The sequence below is a fragment of the Montipora capricornis genome, chromosome 11, assembly GCF_036669925.1.
Source record: "Montipora capricornis isolate CH-2021 chromosome 11, ASM3666992v2, whole genome shotgun sequence".
NCBI classification, from domain to species: Eukaryota; Metazoa; Cnidaria; class Anthozoa; order Scleractinia; family Acroporidae; genus Montipora; species Montipora capricornis.
In genome coordinates this window covers 13,582,209-13,600,469 of record NC_090893.1, presented here as the reverse complement: position 1 = coordinate 13,600,469, position 18,261 = coordinate 13,582,209, and the positions used below count along the sequence as shown (strand labels likewise).

At 39.7% G+C, this 18,261-nt stretch overlaps 4 protein-coding genes across 5 annotated transcripts in view; 3 read left to right on the top strand and 1 right to left on the bottom strand.

Annotated features, from left to right (window-relative positions):
- The first annotated feature begins 780 nt into the window (after positions 1-780).
- On the top strand, positions 781-4,136 carry LOC138024211 (transcription factor Jun-like). Its single transcript, XM_068871324.1, has one exon. It carries the CDS (start codon positions 2,149-2,151, stop codon positions 3,103-3,105), a length of 957 nt encoding a protein of 318 aa, XP_068727425.1. The 5' UTR covers positions 781-2,148; the 3' UTR covers positions 3,106-4,136.
- Positions 4,137-7,512: 3,376 nt separating this feature from the next.
- On the top strand, positions 7,513-10,090 carry LOC138024212 (radial spoke head 1 homolog). Its single transcript, XM_068871325.1, has 2 exons — positions 7,513-7,854; positions 9,404-10,090. Exons 1-2 carry the CDS (start codon positions 7,673-7,675, stop codon positions 9,909-9,911), a joined length of 690 nt encoding a protein of 229 aa, XP_068727426.1. The 5' UTR covers positions 7,513-7,672; the 3' UTR covers positions 9,912-10,090.
- On the bottom strand, positions 9,959-16,287 carry LOC138024209 (uncharacterized). 2 transcript variants are annotated; one of them, XM_068871323.1, is made up of 4 exons: positions 16,142-16,287; positions 14,956-15,246; positions 14,464-14,535; positions 9,959-13,877 (listed from the first exon to the last, which is right to left on the bottom strand). In XM_068871323.1, exons 1-4 carry the CDS (start codon positions 16,158-16,160, stop codon positions 11,359-11,361), a joined length of 2,901 nt encoding a protein of 966 aa, XP_068727424.1. In that variant the 5' UTR covers positions 16,161-16,287; the 3' UTR covers positions 9,959-11,358. The 2 variants fall into 2 exon arrangements, with proteins under 2 accessions (XP_068727424.1, XP_068727423.1); XM_068871322.1 differs by having other exon boundaries at positions 16,064-16,197.
- Positions 16,288-16,353: 66 nt separating this feature from the next.
- LOC138024208 (phosphatidylinositol 4-kinase alpha-like) overlaps positions 16,354-18,261 on the top strand; it is a 41,069-nt gene continuing 39,161 nt past the window's right edge. Inside the window, exon 1 of the mRNA XM_068871321.1 lies at positions 16,354-16,463. Within this exon, the coding sequence (XP_068727422.1) occupies positions 16,377-16,463 (87 nt within the window). The 5' untranslated portion in view covers positions 16,354-16,376. The remainder of the gene's footprint in view (positions 16,464-18,261) is intronic.

Here is an 18,261-nt window from a genome sequence, read left to right as displayed (position 1 = left end):
GGATTTACGCACTTAAGGCCTTTCAATTCGACTTTGTTTTTTTTTTTTAATTTCACTTTTCTCCCGAAACTTAAACCAAAATAATATTTGGTTACAGTTGGGCCAATATCGTTTCAGTTCGTAACAGTAAAGGCGATTTCCGTTGAACACCTGTGTGACTACAGTGTATGATTCGAATTCCGCATTTCGTGTGAAGGTGTGCTTCCTATTAAAAACATTTGGAAAGACTTGTGGGTGTGTTTACATCTTGTCTCGTGACAAGTCTCGTGAGAAGTGAAGCGCAATCGTTGCATGTAAACTGAGTCAGCCCTTCCTGAGGGGTAAAGCCTGATACTCAGGTTAGTTGCACGTAGCGATAACCGCTGTCGTGAAAACGATTTCCGTATCCCCATATATATTTTTTTTGAGGACATCGAACGGTTAACGGATGTACACGCGCACACGTAAATCGAGATAAAGGAAAAACTCCCCATGTTCGTTGCAGTTTATAATTTATTTTTACCTTTATTACCGACAAATCTTTTAAGTCAATCTATAATCGTTACTTTTATTCTTTTTCAATCTATTGTTTTATATCTTGCTTATTTTTTTAAATCATAAATTTGAGAAGTTCATTTTAAAAGATTTTTCCATGTGTACATATTACGAAGAAGGCCATAGGTTTGTTTGATCCTTGTCTTCGACTTTATAACGTCATCCTCTCAAAATGATTGGAACACAAAGGCGTCTCTTACTTTCAAATGAAATTGGGCAAGTTAATTTTTTTTTTTTTTGCCTACCCAAAGACAGTTCGGAGAAAGATAACTATGGGCATTCAACAGTGTGTAAGAAGTGTAGAAATGTCCGCTTTAACTGCGAATCGGTGCATTGAAATTTGTTCTCTTTCAATTTGCGTTTCCGAGAAAAGACCACAAACTGCCATTTTTTCCGGGAGTAGAAATTATAAGAGTTTTAACAATAGAGACCTGCAAGATACCCTCACGACTTTCATATTCAAATTACCATTTATGGTAAACGAACACTACAGTAGCATTCAAAACTACACCTGGCGCTAAAATAAAAAATATGAATTAAGCTTAAAATTCAATGCACGATTTAACAAATATTGAACTCACGAATCAAGGTTGATTCTCTCACAGGCGACAAAATATTTTGACATAGCCTCACGTTTTGTTAATTTATTGAACACGTTCGTTAAAAAATAATCGTCTATACATGAGGGTTGAGGAAAACTGAAATAAAAAATACGTGACTTATGCAATCGCAGAAAAGGTTGATAAGGATTAGGAAACGGTACTAGAAATAATAATTTCACATTAAAAATAAAATAAAATAAAATAAACTTATCAAAAGTCGAATATTTAATTAACAAAATTTTCCCAGACTTCAGTGATCTGCGAACGTGACAACTGAGTAATTGCAAAACTATGATCACTTCCGGTAAAGAACATGCACAAGGGTGTAAATTGTCACAGAACAATTAAGAAACTCCGAATTTGAAAATAACGGCGTTGGGCGTTGGGTGTTACCCTATCAGTTCGGCAGTTTTCCGAGTAAAACCAACTTTTCCCCAAGCTAATTAGAAAAATTCCATGTTCCGGTCATTACGTTTTTCATGAAATTACCGAAAGGAACTTGAACGTAAGTGAAAACTTCTTAATGCTTTTGAACTTTGCACATTTTACAGGAAATTTCTCGTTTTGAAAAATAATTATTATTTTGATGATTGAATGATTATTACTTTCTTTCTTTCTTTCTTTCTTTACTTATTTAAAAAAATGCTTTGCTCCCTTCTTCATGAAGTTTCTAGTGCTTCTTTTGTCTTCTCCGAATCGAAAATTCGCGCTCCTGATATTGCCTTGGAAATATGGCTTTTGTTTTCGGCATGTTTTCCGGTTGACGTCACAAGTTTCTACGCAATTTGTCACATGAAACTGGAAACAACCAATCATCATTCACAATAGAACAAATGACAACGGTTTGACCAATCAGATTTTGGATGACATATGGTTGTCCGAAATAGAAAATGACACAAGCCTTATAGGATTTATACGGAAACAAAACTTGCGTTTTTCGAAAATCACGAGCAATCTTAAACGCTTGAGTCAGCTGATTTTTGTAATATTCCATTCAAAAGATACTTTGTGGATGGAAGCATCACTGTACGACGAAGAAATTATGCCGACAACGTCAACTTCGCAAAGCTCATCCTATGACAAAGGCAATTTGAAGCTTGATTTTTCATCACCGAATACGCGGCGACAAACGTCGATCGAAGGAACTGTACTGACATCTCCAGATTTGAATTTGCTGACACTGGGTTCACCTGAACTGGAGAAATTAATCATGAGCTATGGAGGTATTCTAACAACACCAACACCGGGTCAGCTTTTTAAAGGAACATTTTCGGTTACAGAACAACAAGAAATGTATGCGCGTGGCTTTATGGAAGCGCTTCAACGGCTCCATGATCAACAAGGCAATGAAAGTCAGAATGCAGCTATAGCAGCGGTACAAAGTATTCCAATGTCATCGATACAAAGCACTGTTAATATGCCGTTTGTGACAGCGAATGGAGCGAACTCAGCGACAAACACGGTCGCCAGTGCAACTCCTGTGATGTGCTCAGCAACATCCACCATCTCAACCCAGTCACTTCCGCTGGTGTCGCTACAATCGGCCGGAGCCAACCAAATTTTCCCCGATTTTCAACGGAATGCAGCTTGCAATTTTGATCCCAGCACAAGCTTAAGTCAAATATTGAGTGTTCAAATACCAGCGCAAAGATTGGAGAACATTAAAGTTGAGAATGAGCCGCAAGTTGTACCCGGAACACCGCCTCTTCCTCCGATCGATTTGGCGTTACAGGAAACGGTGAAGAACGAACGAAAGAAACAAAGAAATCGTGTAGCGGCGTCTAAATGCCGAAAGAGAAAACTTGAAAAGGAAGCAGATCTTCAGCAGAAAGTGGACGAACTAAAAGACATTAACCTCAAGCTCCATTCTGAAGTCAGTGACCTAAAGAAACAAGTTACCAATTTAAAGGTACAAGTTATGAAACATGTGCATAGCGGATGCGAAATCATGTTATTGAACCAGCCTTAGCGAAAATTCCTATTACGGAGAGTTGAGTACGGATTCCTCCCCTTGGAACTGTAAACTTAAAGGTAGAGATACAATTGTCGTAACGGTGACTTCAACTCACTGAGGTTCGGAGAAACTTGGAAAGCGGAACTTAAAGATCGAGCACGTGCGAACAAACATCTATGAAGTTGTGCAAAACTGAAATGTATGGTATATATTCGCCAAAACATCAAAATGAAGGAAAGATTAGAAAATGTTACTTTCCTATAGTTCTCGTTTCAATGGTTTTAACTCGAGCATGTTGCTATTTTAACCAACTGGGTTTAAACGTGTTTTATAGATCAGACGTGTGAAATTAGCGCTTCCTCTCGTTTGATTTTGCGATCTCTTCAGAGAAACCAGAAAACTCTGAAAATAAACTCAGGACTTTAGAAAAATATAATTATGTTGTACTATGGTGAGGAATTACGGAATGTAATCAATAAACGATGTTGTTAAATAATCAAGTCAGGACACGATATTACATATTTTGGAATGTTACGACGTTGTGTTTGAATTCTCAATTACACACTGTGGTTATTTAGGTCTCATAAGTCAATGATATGTTATTTATTGAAGTTATCTCGAGATGTAAAGATGGTGTTTTTAATTACTGCATATGGAAATAATTTCCGATCACTGTTTTTAAGTATTAAAGTTTTACAAAATTACTAAAATCCTGTTTTGTATTAGTGGAAATAATTTCCGATCACTGTTCTCAAGTGTTAAAGTTTTACAAAATTACTAAAATCCTGTATTGTATTAGTGGAACTTGGTAGTTAATATACTACACTGAGATGATCTGGGGTAACAACAAACTAACAGTTACAAATAGCTCAAGCAATAGTTACCAGTCGAGTGCATAATAATAATAATAATAATAATAATAATAATAATACTCTCTAAAGGTTTATACACTCATGTTGTGTGTAAGTTACATTGAGGGGATAGAGAAGATGTAACATATATGATGATGAGAATGATAATATATTATGCCTGAGAAATCGAGAAAACATTGTCTTCACTTGTGTGAATGTGTTCCTTTTAAATGCATCCAAGAAAGGGGAAAGTAAAATACACTTAGTCCGACAGCTTCGAGGAGCTTTCCCTGTAATTACAATTGCACTTTCACACACTTTAAAAAGCTGCAAATAGGAGAAACTGATAACAAAGCAAAATGTTGTAGTTTCCTACACCCACGTGGAGGGTATTTCTACAGGAAGTCAAGAGAACCCTCTTTCAAGCTAACAAAAGAATCCAAAAAATTTGAAACATCTTGGGGTCACAAATATCAACATATCACACATAGCATTTAAGAAAGGTAATATCTATTTTTATAACAGGAGTGGCTTAATATGTTGCTCAATACTTTTGCATTAATTTTTGTGCAGACAACATGTGTTAAATATGTGTTAAACATTCTCTCACAAACAACATGTGCAAATTAGAGGCCCAACCATTATTATTAAAAACTGAATAATAATTATTGGATCTTGTAGATCTTCAAGTATATACATACTTTGAACAAGGAAATCACGAAAGACTTGGTGGCATTGCAAAATGTTCATCATATCTATGTCACATCTTGAATAAAAAGGGTTTCACACCAATGATTACATTTATATAAAGACATCCTGCTTTCTTCAGTGATGCATAAGATAGTTTTACTACCTTGGACAACACCCTAAGTATTAATATTATTATGATGCAGTGGGGTCCAATGGAGCTGTGCTTGCCGCCTGTAGGGTGGATCAGAATAAATGTCACCAAAGGTTAATGGCACAGCTTAGATTGCAGAGAACATCTTGGGTTTGGTTAGTATTCCATGAGCATGGTCGGTATTCCTTGAGCCTGAGAAGATCACAGAGGTAAAAGGTCATTATTGGAAAGCCAGATAAACAGTGGACAATGTGAGGGCTACAAGAAACAAGCTTGAAGGAAAGTAAGATATCTACAATCTTGGACAGAATAAAATGGAACAGAAATGCCCCCTCTCCCCCAAATCAAGGATGAAGGTGCGTGAAGGCCGAAACGCGCCATTTTCCCATCACTGATTTTGGGGGGAGGGGTGGTCTCAATGTTCCATTTAATTTGTCCAAGATTGCAATCTTGGACAGAATAAAATGGAACAGAAATGCCCCCTCTCCCCCAAATCAAGGATGAAGGTGCGTGAAGGCCAAAACGCGCCATTTTCCCATCACTGATTTTGGGGGGAGGGGTGGTCTCAATGTTCCATTTAATTTGTCCAAGATTGTAGCTTTAAGACTTTGCTGATAAATTTTCTTATTAGAAAGCCTTATGCCTTTTTAGAAGCCAACCTCGTCCCCATGGTGCTTTTCCCTGGCTTTGGGTGGTGCCCTGGGGACAAGGTTGTTTAGAAGCCTAATGCCTTTTTCAGTCTTTCTTGCTTTATTTCATTTTCGACTACAGAAAATAAATTTTAAATGATTGACATTTAATTATCATAGCTATCTCTTGTGGTCGCTGAGCTGAGTGGACGCATATTTATCGCTGTGTGTATAACTAAAGTTTTGTTTGATGATTGACCCGCCTCGAATAGCAAATTTGCTATCTGCGGGTCAACATAAACTTAAATATTTTTTTTTGTCATGAGAAATAGAAATAGAAATAAAGTGTCTCTAAAATTATTAGCCTTCATCCAGTGCAGTCATATCTTCCTCTGCAGTAGGGTGTGTACAGCTACACAGGGCAATCTCTCATTCCAATATTTCAAGCAGATGGCTTTTTGAGAAACAGTTCAATATTTCTTAAACTGGAGCTCAATAATGTAAAAAGGTCCTTTCCAGTAGCCAATCAACTGTCAAAGAATACAATAGCACAGAGAGCTGGCCAATCGGCGGCATTAAAATTTATTATGGTAGTGAAAATTGTTGCTCTTTGATGATGTGGACTTAACTAAGCACTGTAATAATCGGTCTTAACAAAATAACAGGACTCCATGCTTGTCCAAAATATAAACTGTTGGACTCCATTTTCAAATTCAACTCGTGATCACTCATCCAGATGGCCTAGCTCATCCAATTCTCCAGAATTTTTCCAACTCTTTTATAATTGCACAAGCATGCAGTCCTATTGCATATGAAAATAGTGATATCTTGGGTGCATTCAATTGACCCTATTCCAGGATAAGAATACTTGGAGTGATGATTTGAAACGGTATGTCTAGAGTTTTGAAGCAGCAAGGATAATAAAGATATGTTTAAAAATTATAGCAGTTTAGCAGGTGTTCGATAATTTTAATGTGAATCTCTGTAAAAATGAAGGACTTCTATCTTCCATTCCACGTATTGCTATTCCAGAATACGGTCAATTGAACGCACCCTTAAATTAATAACTACTTTCACAAACCCATAATGCATTTTGGGGGTTCTTGGCATAAAGAAATGATAATGAGTTCAGTGAAGCATGGCACAGCCCCCCCCCCCCCCCAAAAAAAAAAAAAAAAAAAAAAAAAATTGCAATCTGTTTATGAAAAGAACCCCCCAAAACGTACTGGACGTTGTTGAACGTGGTCAGTTGCGGTAGTTTGCTTTCATTTGACTCTGGTATTTTATTATTGCTGGATAAACCCGGATCAAAATTGGATTGATGATGATGATGATTTTCAGACTGGCTGAAACATTTCCAAAAAGGTGCCAAGAGATTTACTTGGGGACTTCAAATCCAAGCAGGAGAAGACAGGACAAATTGTCCTTTACAGAGTTGTAACCAACTTACACACATTGTTAAGTGCCCTTTTTTCAGAATCAAACCAAAGCAAAGATCAGAAATACATTAACAGAATTGAGGAACCAATCCTTCCGTTTGTCACGGGATTTTTAATTAACTTGTTTTAAGTTCAATATTATTCATACAAATGAAGTCATTGCATTCAGAAGTCAATGGTGGTAGGTTCTTCCTTAATCCTCCTCAATTCACAGTGGTTTGATTGCTTCAGGAGATTGACATGACAGCAGGATATGACAGTGTGTCTTTCAATGTTATTCCAAGCATCGATCCAGTCCTCCTTTTTGAATTAACCGAGACAAATAAATTAAATTGGTTAAATAAGGGCAAGAAAGGGCTCTAATAAAATTGTTGTCGTTTATATGGAATCGTGAATTCAGATTCTTACTAGTAGGGCCATCACAAGAGAGGGAGCGATGGGAAACGGAACATTTTATTGGGATGGCCTATGGTATAGCGCACAAGATCTTCTACTTCTAGCATAGTCGGCGGTCAAGAATTTAATTTAGTTCTTTACAACTAATATAACTTACATGTACACTGTAATCGTTAATAACACTCACCTTGAACTTGGACACCATACAATAGCTGATTCGCACAGGTGACGTCACATCCCTTTGTCACGCGAAGAATTCACAGGTCACGCGATATCCTATCTTGTCATGCATGCATGGTGGGTCGCGTTAAGGCTTTTTTTTAATTCCCTAGGAGACGAACTGATTAGTGATAAACAACATTCACTGAAACTTATACATAAGCAGCCAAGAAAAGCGGACACATTCTAGTATCCTCTCACCACAACATGTCGGCTTCCGATGAAGATAGCATTGTAGATGATGATGGTTTGCCTTATCTTGGGGAATATGAAGGCGAAAGGAACGAAATGAACGAAAGACACGGATTTGGACGAGCGAAGTTACCGAGTGGAGATACGTACGAGGGGTACTACGAAAATGGAAAACGACATGGCAAGGGGGTTTACAGGTAATTCATCATCTGCTTGCTTAGAGCATCAAATGTGAATTAACATTTACATTTCAATTTTAAGAACAAACACTAAAAAAAAAGAACAAAGCACGAAACATACGGTACTCCCGAATTGGTAATTAATTGTAACTGGGACGTTTATAACTTTTGTATAACTGCCACACCAAGTGATTTATTAAGAGGAACAATTTATCATGAAGACGTTATCAAATTGTACCACCCAACGTACGAAGGCTGCAGTCGCTTTTTTCCCTGGGTCTTAAGTTTTCTTTCGTTTTCACAACATGTTTATTTGAATGTGTCAAGTCTTCGAGCACGCATTCGCATTTTTCTGTGAAATCATGAGACGAGACAACGCCGCGTTTATTTCAGAAGAATATTGCTTAAAATACAAACATTAATATTCTGCTTATATTATGCTTGTTTTCTTAAAATTGGACGTTAATTTGAAAGCAAATATTGTGCGCCGTACTTCTATTTAAATGAAGAAGCTCAAAATAGCGTGACCAAGCGCCAGTACAGCTTCCGTTGCTGTTCAGTTCGTTTTTTTTAAATATATTTTGATAGTAGTTGGGATAAACGTAAAATGGGAGTTAGAGCCCTACTGTTCTGATTTGTATTGTTTCGTGAATAAACAGCGGTTGTTGCTCGTGTTTGCAACAAACCTTACGAATAAGGCATAGTCTCTAACAGCGGGAGATAAATCATTGACGTAATCAATCCACAGATCACGCGACGCACATTGCAATATTCGAAACTGAGGTCCGCATAGAGCTCAAGGGAACGCAAGTGATTTTTCTGTCCCATATTTTTTCGAAGCCCTTGCAAAACGTCAACTTTTTTGGTATACATTTGCTGGCCAACGTTGCTCGTGCGAAGAAAGTAATGGCCCAACGTCATCCAACATGGGATCTTGTCAAACGATGCAAAACATCAAGGACATCAAGGGTCATCTACACTTAACCCGACTCTAGACTGTTCAAAACGATTATCGAGGGCCTCCCAGGGAAAAAGGAGGATGAGGGATGGAGGGGGGGGGGGGGGGGGGCGGCTTGTTCCTCTGTTGCTATTAAAAATTCACTTCCAAACTCGTTCTCAGCCTTTTGATCCATAAAGTGGTTTATGTTCCCAAAGACATATTGTCTTCGTACGCCATGTTCCCTTATTCCCAAAACCCCTTGGCCACCTTCATTATCCTGATTACTGAATTACTGTAATTTGCATACATTATTAAATGATCTACGCTGACCAAAATTTGCGTGGCTCATATTTCTTTGGAGCTAAATTCTCAAAATGGTGGTCAATGAGGTAGGCAGATTTCAAAACTGAGCACTTCACATTACACTCTAATCAGTTAAGTCTGTTTAGAGACCGTAGATAGTTGCGTGCAAGACTGGTAAGTCCTCCCCTTTATGAAACCCAGGGTTCATCAGAAAACCGTCGCATAAAGGTTCTCTGCACGCGATCGAGGCTTTCCCTTCTTTATTGTTTTTGGGGCCATTGGGTTTATATCAATATTGACTGAAGTAACAACTTAATTTTTCAGGTTCAAAATTGGAGCTCGCTACATGGGTTACTACATGGAAGGTAAGAAAAACGGCGAAGGTGTTTTCCTGTATCCTGACGGCTCCAAATACGAGGGTTCCTGGATCAACGACTTGCGCGACGGCTGGGGAACCTACACCTACCCTAACGGGGACACGTACGAAGGGGACTGGTCTCAGGGCCGTCGCCATGGCCAAGGAGTTTATACCTATAAAGAAACAGGTTCACGGTATGATGGTACCTGGTTCCATGGCCGAATGCAGGACAGAGGGAATCTGATTCACTTGAATCATAGATACGTCGGTATCTTTGAAGAAGACAAACCTAAAGGACCGGGAAAGTATGTGTTTGACTCAGGATGTGAGCAGCTCGGGCGTTATGTTTGGAAAGAGGAAGAGAACGAAAGGGAACACGAGGAGGATGAAGCTGAATTTGTGGTGAAACCCATGTGGGAAGGCAAAGAAATATGTGCTCTTGATGAACAAGAAAGCTTCGCTATGGTCACTTAAAATGTAAACTACTGCATTTCTTTCCCGATAAAACGATACAAGAAACCTTTTTTCGAACGGTTTACAATTTAATGTCTTTGTCTAAAATAATAATTCGATAGCGTTTATCTTGCATTTCTAGGTTTAGTGGTGTGGTCGGCTTTTTTCAACAAATAAAAGGCAAAATTACGGAAAATAAATCGCGACTTGTGCGTCAGCATTTATTTTGCCGCGCTTTGAACAAGTTACATGCAATCGCTTTCAATTCTGATTGGTTAATTGGGCTATTTGAGCTTTTCGTGATTGGTCAGTGTAAATCATGTTCAACCTTGTGACGAGTCTCAACTTGTAGAAGAACGCGGCCGGGGCACAGGTTCGATTCTTGCTGGGGTCCACATTAATTTTTTTTAGCCCGAGTCATCACACACAAATACATCTCATGAAATGTTCTGTTTCATTACTGATCTCCTCCAGAATTACAAAAGAGTAATCATCAAAACCTCAGTGATGAAGTAAGATCATCCGGGTGAGAGAAGTACTGAGGATGACTGTTGTTGTGGACTTTGATTGACGTTTCGACAACCAGAGCGGAAGCCACCGTCAGAGTCAAGATAATTTTAGTGTCTTGTGTTCGTGAATCGTATGAGTACTCCGGTCTTTGACCTGATTGGTCAATAGAAGCGTGATGTTTACCGGTCTGTCTAGTCGAGCCGTTATAAGGCTAGTTGCCAAGACTGTCATCCGTGTCTCGTTCCCAATCCACAAGAAAACCACTTGACTCTGGGGATGACTTCCGGTCAGTAACGAGGCGTCAATCAATGTCACCAACAACAGTCCTTCCCAGGACTGCTCTTATCCGGACGCTCTTACGTCATCAAGTTTTGATACGATTCATGGGTTCAAACCATCTGCTAGAATAGTAATCACTTCCTTGATTGGCATTTTTATGCCAATCAAGGAAGTGGAAAATGAGTGGCAATGTACCTGCCACTCATTTTCAAGGCTGTTAAATTCTTTAATAATAATAATAATAATAATAATAATAATAATAAATAATTGTCGCGGCTAATCGCCGTCGCAAGTACAGCAACGACGCAGCTCAGCAAGGTCGAACCGAAAGCGTGTCGTCAATTTAATTTATCAATGATGTGCCCCTTTATATATATTCTTGCTCTTTGGCCATTTCAACTCAATCAAAAACATAAAACAAACGGCGGCTACAAACATAATGATAAAGCGCATTTTATTTGTTCAACCGTCACTTCTGAAGATGTATGTTGTAGCATACGAAACGTCAAGTTAAAAGTAAAATGAGCTTTATCATTATGTTTGTAGCCACTGTTTGTTTTAAGTTTTTGATTAATGTGCCTCTTTGTTTGTGCTGTTTCCACGTGGGCAGTTCTTCTTTCGCAACACAACCCATCAAGCGACAAAAACTCCGCTGAGTCCCTGTTACTGCGCGTGCTCCTTATAACGATGGCACTTGTTCATATTCCACGACTTCTTCCTCGTGCGACTTGAGTTCCTCGACGAAAGCGCGTGCACGGGCAACCCAGTAGTGTTCAGGATGCATGCGATTTTTCCTCCACTCTTCAAGTAACTGCTCCAAGATCTCCAGCGCAGATTCAACATTCCCAAGATGACCGTATGCCTCGGCTAAAAGCGCCCTGGGATGATAAGCTCCAGGACTCACGACCAGATTGAGATCTTTGTGAACTTGTTCAAGTTCCTCTAAAAATTTCTTTGCTCGAAGATAGTCTTGGCGCGCGAGGAAAATATCCGCGAGAAACGTACCTGCGCGTGGCCACGCGATATGGCCTGAGCCTCGGTAAACTTCCACAGCCTTTTCGCACATCTCTTGCGCCTGCGCGAGGTCTCCCAAGTGCAGTTTGGCTGTTCCGTACGTCATCATTACTCCAGTCGTGAATTTCTGCTGATCTCCATGAAGATCCATGTAAATTTTCAAAGCTTCTGCGTGCAGGTGGTCCGATTCCTCGAGATGCTTGCGTGTATTCATGGCGCGGGGGTGTGTGAAGCGCAACCCAAGATACAAGCGGAGATGTACTTTGGCTGTATAGTTTAACACCTGAGCGCGAATGAAGAGTTCGCTTACGTCGCATGTTTCAACAATCCTCCTCGCTTCTTCAAGTACTTCTATCGCTTCATCATTTTCCCAGCGGTCCTGTAAAATCACTCCAAGATTACACAATCTTTCCACAACCTGCACGTCGTTTTTGCCGAAAGCTTCCTTCGTAACCTCAACACACCTCTCCATGTACTCCTTGGCAAGGTCAAGTTGGAACTTTTCACGATATGTAAACGCGAGAATGTTCAGTACTCTGGATCCCTTTTTCATCCACTCGGGCTCTGTGCGCTTCTGGCAGAGTTTTTCAGCCTCTTTTAGAACTGGAATTGCTTTATCCAACTTGCCCGCCTCGCGATAAGTGTACCCCAAGTCGCAAAGTAAATCACAAGCGCTTAAGTCATCTTGCCCAAGCTGTTTGTTGATATTGTACGCGCGCTCGAGCAAGGCCACACGAGAATTGTCCGTTGCTCCGGCAACGTGAACAAGGCTATCCGCGAGGTAGACTAGGGTTTGTACCAGTAGACTGCTCTCCAACAATTGGCGATTCTCTACTCTGTCAACAAACTCCTTCATATGTGGACTCAAAATAATCCTCGTGGCGATAGCATCCTTTTTAGTACTATCCTTTTTATCCTTGTATGCCTGGGTAAGAGTTTGAAGGATGCCATTTTGCTCTTGTCTCTCCTCAGACTTGAGCGCGTTCTCTGCTGATTTGTGCGGCGTTTCTGTTTTCTGGTCTTGTTTTCGTCTTATCTGTAAAAAAGCTAATCGCATGACTTGATGGAGAGTTACAACCTCGATTCCTCTCTCCCCGGTCTCGGGATAAATCAAAAGGGAGCATCTTGCTATTTTGAGCTTGATGTCATCTGGTACCCTTATCTTCCCATTGTCTGTATCTGCCGTTTGGTTCAAGATGTACTGAGCTATGCTGTCTAAGGGCACTGGCTGAAGAGCACAGTAAGACAGAAATACGAAAGCAGCTCGGAGCACTTCGTTGTTTTCCGCCATCCTTCGGGCAGCGAACTCTGCTGCTGGGAGCATGGATTGCGGATAACATGTATTATGATGCGTATAATCGGAATGATCAAGATACGCAAAGTATTCCTGGAGATTAGCCATGTAATTTTTCCACGAGAATTTGGAAACTGGTCGGTCTTCCCGCATTTGCCGGACATAAACAGCCGCGCAAGCAAGTGAGAGCGGGTAATAACCCAACATCTGTGCAACTCTTTTAGCGTCCAAATCTCCTGCGATCCCAGACACGGCACTCAGCAGATCCATAGCATCTACCTCCTCCATTCCAGAGTCCAGCCCAAGAACTCTGGCTTGCGCGTGCGCTCTGGGCGCAAGTTCGCTATCTTGCGTTGTTACTAATACCAGCCCCTCTCCCCAGGGACTGTTTTCTTCGGGCGTTGGCCAAAATTCTCTGAATGGATCGTTCACTGTGAGATTATCGACAATAATCAGCCACGAAGAGCAACTTTCCTTCAGATACCTCTTCAAACTATCTGCGAAAGCCCGCACACGCTCCCGTGCGCTTCCTATCTCTTTAAAACGTTTTGGGATTTTCATTTTTTCGTGTAATTCCCTGTACGATTCAAGGAGCGACTCAATACTTCGCGCATTAAGTGTTGCCACGATTTTTCGCCGCGGAAACTCCATCCCGCAATCATCTGTTTTGTCCATGTATTCTTCACCGAATTGTCTTGCTAACTGGGTTTTTCCACATCCCGGTGGCCCTTTAACGAACACCCCTGCTACGAGAGAATTGGACGCATTTTGTCTCAATTGGCTAAAAGCTTCACGAATCTTCTGTATTTCTCTCCCTCGCCTTTGAGTTACGTGAAATGGTTTTCCAGGGAGAATCGAGACAGAGGGAAGGAACTTTGCCGCAGTTTTATCTGAGGATAAAACAGAGACCAACCTATCTACGTTATCATGCCTGGTAAAGAATACTTCAGCGTATTTTCCCTACTTGCATATACCACACAATTAAATTGTGCTTTACGCGCGTCTTTAATTGACTGACTCGGAGGTGATTACTATTCTACTATCAGGCCAACTGGGAACTGGTCATTATGTGATTTCGTAATAAAGTCGGAGACGATAGATATATGAATATGCTCTTCATATATGGACTAATCATTGGATGGATTCTAGGGTTGAATTTGCATGCGCTGTGATGGGTTCCAATCCCACTCTGACAACTGACTATACACCAGGCTTTTTTTTAAACAACCATGTGGTTGCTTCCTCCTCATTGCTGCGTTTATTTGTTTAATAAAACCAAGAACGGGACAATAAGATTATAGACCAAATGCATAAATAGCAGGCTATTTGGTATTCTCTTATGTGCGTTCTACTTAGTCAGACAAGCCTAGTTTTATCACTTTGCACTTGCTGACGAGGCTAGTCAGGCTAATTAGCACAGAGATGGCAAGAATTAAGTGGCCACCAATTTTGCATCTGATCCCTATACATACTTACCTCTTGAGTTATCATCGCCAGCAGAGACAGTTGAAACAGTTAGATCAGTCATTCTTTGAGTCAACTTGGAGGCTATGAAAACAACAAAAGATTGGCATGTAGGTCAAAAGAGAGCTTTCTTTTTTTGCATAACCCAGTTTTCTGCAGATGTTGGGGCATTTCCTGCTACCTGAAAGAACCCAGAGTATCTTGAAGATTGCTGAATTCTTATAAAAATGGGCAAACATAGCCAATTCTTGGTTTGCATCCATGTGATGGGATGGCCATGTTTGCGTTCAAAACAACAGAAAATGGCCCCACAAGTTTTGCATATTAATGGCTTCAAATTCCCAAAAGACAATTTAATGCATTGTTCTGTACACCATCATGGCTGCCATGACATCAAATGCAAACTACCACCCCTGTGGTTTAAAAATCTAAACCAAAGAAATATTTAAACCACAACACATACATCAAAATAGTTAATAATAATAGTTATTTATTGACACCAACCTTTGTCTAAGCAGTATTCATCTCTCAAGTCATGCCTTTTAATGACCTTGTGATCAAGTCCCTCAGCTAACCTTTCAAAAGTTGCAGTCACCCCAAGAGATTCTTTCCATTTTCTCAACATTTTGTATGATTTGTCTATTACTTTGGACTGGTCCGCATCTATCTCATCCAATTGAGATTGGCTTAGACCCAAAGCCAATCCGAGCTTCATCCAGATCGATACTGAGTCTTGAGCAAGGCAAAGTAGGTCATTATCAGTTGGTGTACCTTGTTTGAATGACATCGTGCCATCTAATTCAAGAACAAAACTTTTATTAAAATATTAACAATAATGGCACTGGAGAGCACTTTTTTGAGACAGCCATTAAATTTTCATAAATAATTAGATATTAAATAAATACAACTGTTGTATCATAGAACACTCTCCCAAACAAGAGTTAAATATCGTAAAAAAGATTGCTATTATTCATCGTGGTGAAGTACAATAATAATAAAGTATTCTCGTTTGTCTCACGATGTCACTATTATTAAGAGCTATTATTATTTAAAGAGCTATTAAGAGCTAAATATGTTAGTTTGACAGAAATGGCATGTATCTGAGAGAGGAGATCCACTAGGTATGATAAAAGTTATCATATATTGCCTTAGCCAAAAACAGACTGACTGTGGCCCGGGATCCAAATTCATAACAGCTCGTAGAACTAGTCACGCGCGACCAAGAAGTCACGCAAGAGCTACTAACGTGACAGGCCCCTTCCTGTGGCGGCAAATAACGGCTTCCTTTGCAGCTGCTGTCGGTTTGGCTTAAATTGCAATAGAGGCTCCTTTCAGACACTCAAATGGCCCGTCCCTAAGAAGACACCGGAACAATTTCGTAGTGGAAATGGGTGGAGTCAAGAGGTTTCCGAGAACAACAATTCAACAAACAGATCAATTTCATCAAGCTTCCACAATATCTCAAGCTGTTTTAAGTAATATGTTTCTTGACCTTTCTTTGAAATCTGTTCGACTTTCGAAAGTTTGGTAATTAAATGCCAGTGAAAAAAAATAAACTAAAAGAAAATGGAAATTTTAAAGGTCTGTCCCAATCAACACTATAAAATCTGACCTGAGACGTCATAGAGACAAATCGATGTTGCATGGAGCATGAAAATAGCCTAAATCTAGGACCTTGAACGCGGCGTACCTTGTGGGCAACGTTCCATGCTATGTATTCCTTTGAAGGTTTCCTTCTGGTATTCCTGAAGTCAACGTTTTGAGAGCACTGAATGAACAGAGCTTCGATCACAAGCCTGTCCTCACCACAAACTGCGTCGTTTCCGAGAATATTGGTTGTTGGAACCGATTGATCCTCGACTTATTCCGATAAACGTACGGATATCATACGAAATTCTCCCGAGTATTCATGAAAAATAAACAAAATGGCGGTCGACAGTCCAAGGACAGCTGAGTCCCTCCGATATTTGGCTTGTGCTTTGGCTTCGTTAAAACCGCCACCTTGGGAGAAAGTAAGCAACAACTGAAAAACTTTCGAAATGATGAGATTATTGTCCTTTTTTAGGCTTCAATCGTTCTAAATATATGCTACTGAGTAATCCCATAAGTAATCCCATCGAAAATCTGGGAGACTATCCCACTGCATCTAAAAAAACTATATTATTACCCCTTTTCCAAACAATACAAGCTATATCTGCTAAATTCGCAATCTGTTTCCTAGAATACATTGATTTAGTTTACTTTAGCCTCTTTTTTCTATTGTTCATTTGATTCATGCATCCACCTAGATATTTGTTTACTTTAGCACCTTTACTCTGGGTAAAATCTATTTTCATCACGCTTATTAGTTTAACGTGGCAGTGACCAACTCGGAAGCATCTGCTACTTTGGTCACTGCACACATCTTAATTTCGTTAATGTTCTATCTTTATTTTAATTTTGTTTTATAACTTACTTCTACAAATGTAATGTAAATTCTATGTGAACAGTGCAAAATAAAAGATCATCAGATCATCATAAGCATATAAAATGAGATTGAATCACTGAAGCAGATTGGAAATGAGTTCAGCTCGGTTAATGCTCTCTCTCGATTCGATTTATGACTATCATACAGCATCGTTTTGTAGAAAGGACTATGGGAACCTTTAGACGTGACGAGTGTTGAAAGTAGATTATAATCAGTTTTTCTACTGACAAGCTACAGTTTATAATTGCAGGAGTTTTGTATCATTTCTTGGAGCAGAGGAAACCTGTATGTTAAAGTCGTGATATAGAGTGTTGTTGTGGTGTGCTCGAGATCTCAATACTTGGAAGTTTCTCAGTCAGTCAACTTTGCACTGAACACTGTATAGGCACATGCAGACAACCCTAAGCAGGGATCCACATTCATTTTTTATCAAAGTCGTCAGCCGGGCTAGTGTATCTTATGGTATACTTGCCAGGACAAATTTTGGGTTACCCGGACAAAGCTGTTGTTTCAATACTGAGGAAAGTTGCATGTTTATTCCTTATTTTTTGAAGTTTCCATTGAACGAAAAGCAATCATAACGAAAGTACATTGTATATTATAACATGTGATGGCATTCATGTAAAGACATTAGTTAAAACTTCACTCATCCAACGGACGACCATTGGAGTTATTATACTCGTCTGGACGGGTTTTTAGTGGTCTGTGACAACCGGACGACTGCGAATGTGGATCCCTGCTAAGGATGCAAGAGCGCGTGTCGTCAACGTTATTTTGAGACAGTTGTAACGGCCGATTCAACTAATCGAGGAAAATGTTCCATAAAAACTTCAAATCGCGATGTTTCTTTTCGAAAACTCATTTTATGGACAGCCAGATAAATAAAGTTCACCCACCTGCTACTCTCTGCGTTGTCCTGAGTGATTTGATGGGTTTTTGGGATGCTCCGATTTCCTCAATATCCTAAACATTCATAAAAGCTAACCTTTGGCCTAAACGAGAGTTTTTAGGCCAAAGGTTAGCTTTTAGGGTTAGGGTGTAGGATACTTTCTGTATTGGTAAAACAATGACCTGTGACCTGTGTTTTGTTCCTGCTGGTTGACGTCAATGTTACTAATTGTCATCAATGTGCCAACCAGAGTCTCATTGGCTGTGGAAACAAAGGGTCTTTTGTTCCTGTGGTTGGCACATATGAATAACAAAAACAATGGTTGTAAACAGTTATTTTCCCTATTTCTTGGTTCTGAATGACACATTGTCACTTAAAAGGAGGTTGTCATTTAAGACTCCTTTCAGTTGCTAATGAACACCCTGTGTGTTTTTGAATCACAAACACTGACTTA

Excerpts from the sequence above, each read along its gene's own strand:
- LOC138024211 (XM_068871324.1), top strand. The coding sequence starts at position 2,149 with ATGGAAGCATCACTGTACGACGAAGAAATTATGCCGACAACGTCAACT.
- LOC138024212 (XM_068871325.1), top strand. The coding sequence starts at position 7,673 with ATGTCGGCTTCCGATGAAGATAGCATTGTAGATGATGATGGTTTGCCT. Across the intron at positions 7,855-9,403 it reads CATGGCAAGGGGGTTTACAG|GTTCAAAATTGGAGCTCGCT; the intron begins GTAATTCATCAT and ends TTAATTTTTCAG.
- LOC138024209 (XM_068871322.1), bottom strand. The coding sequence starts at position 16,103 with ATGCTCCATGCAACATCGATTTGTCTCTATGACGTCTCAG. Across the intron at positions 15,247-16,063 it reads TTGTCTCTATGACGTCTCAG|ATGGCACGATGTCATTCAAA; the intron begins GTCAGATTTTAT and ends TTCTTGAATTAG. Across the intron at positions 13,878-14,463 it reads TGGCGATGATAACTCAAGAG|ATAAAACTGCGGCAAAGTTC; the intron begins GTAAGTATGTAT and ends TTTTATCCTCAG.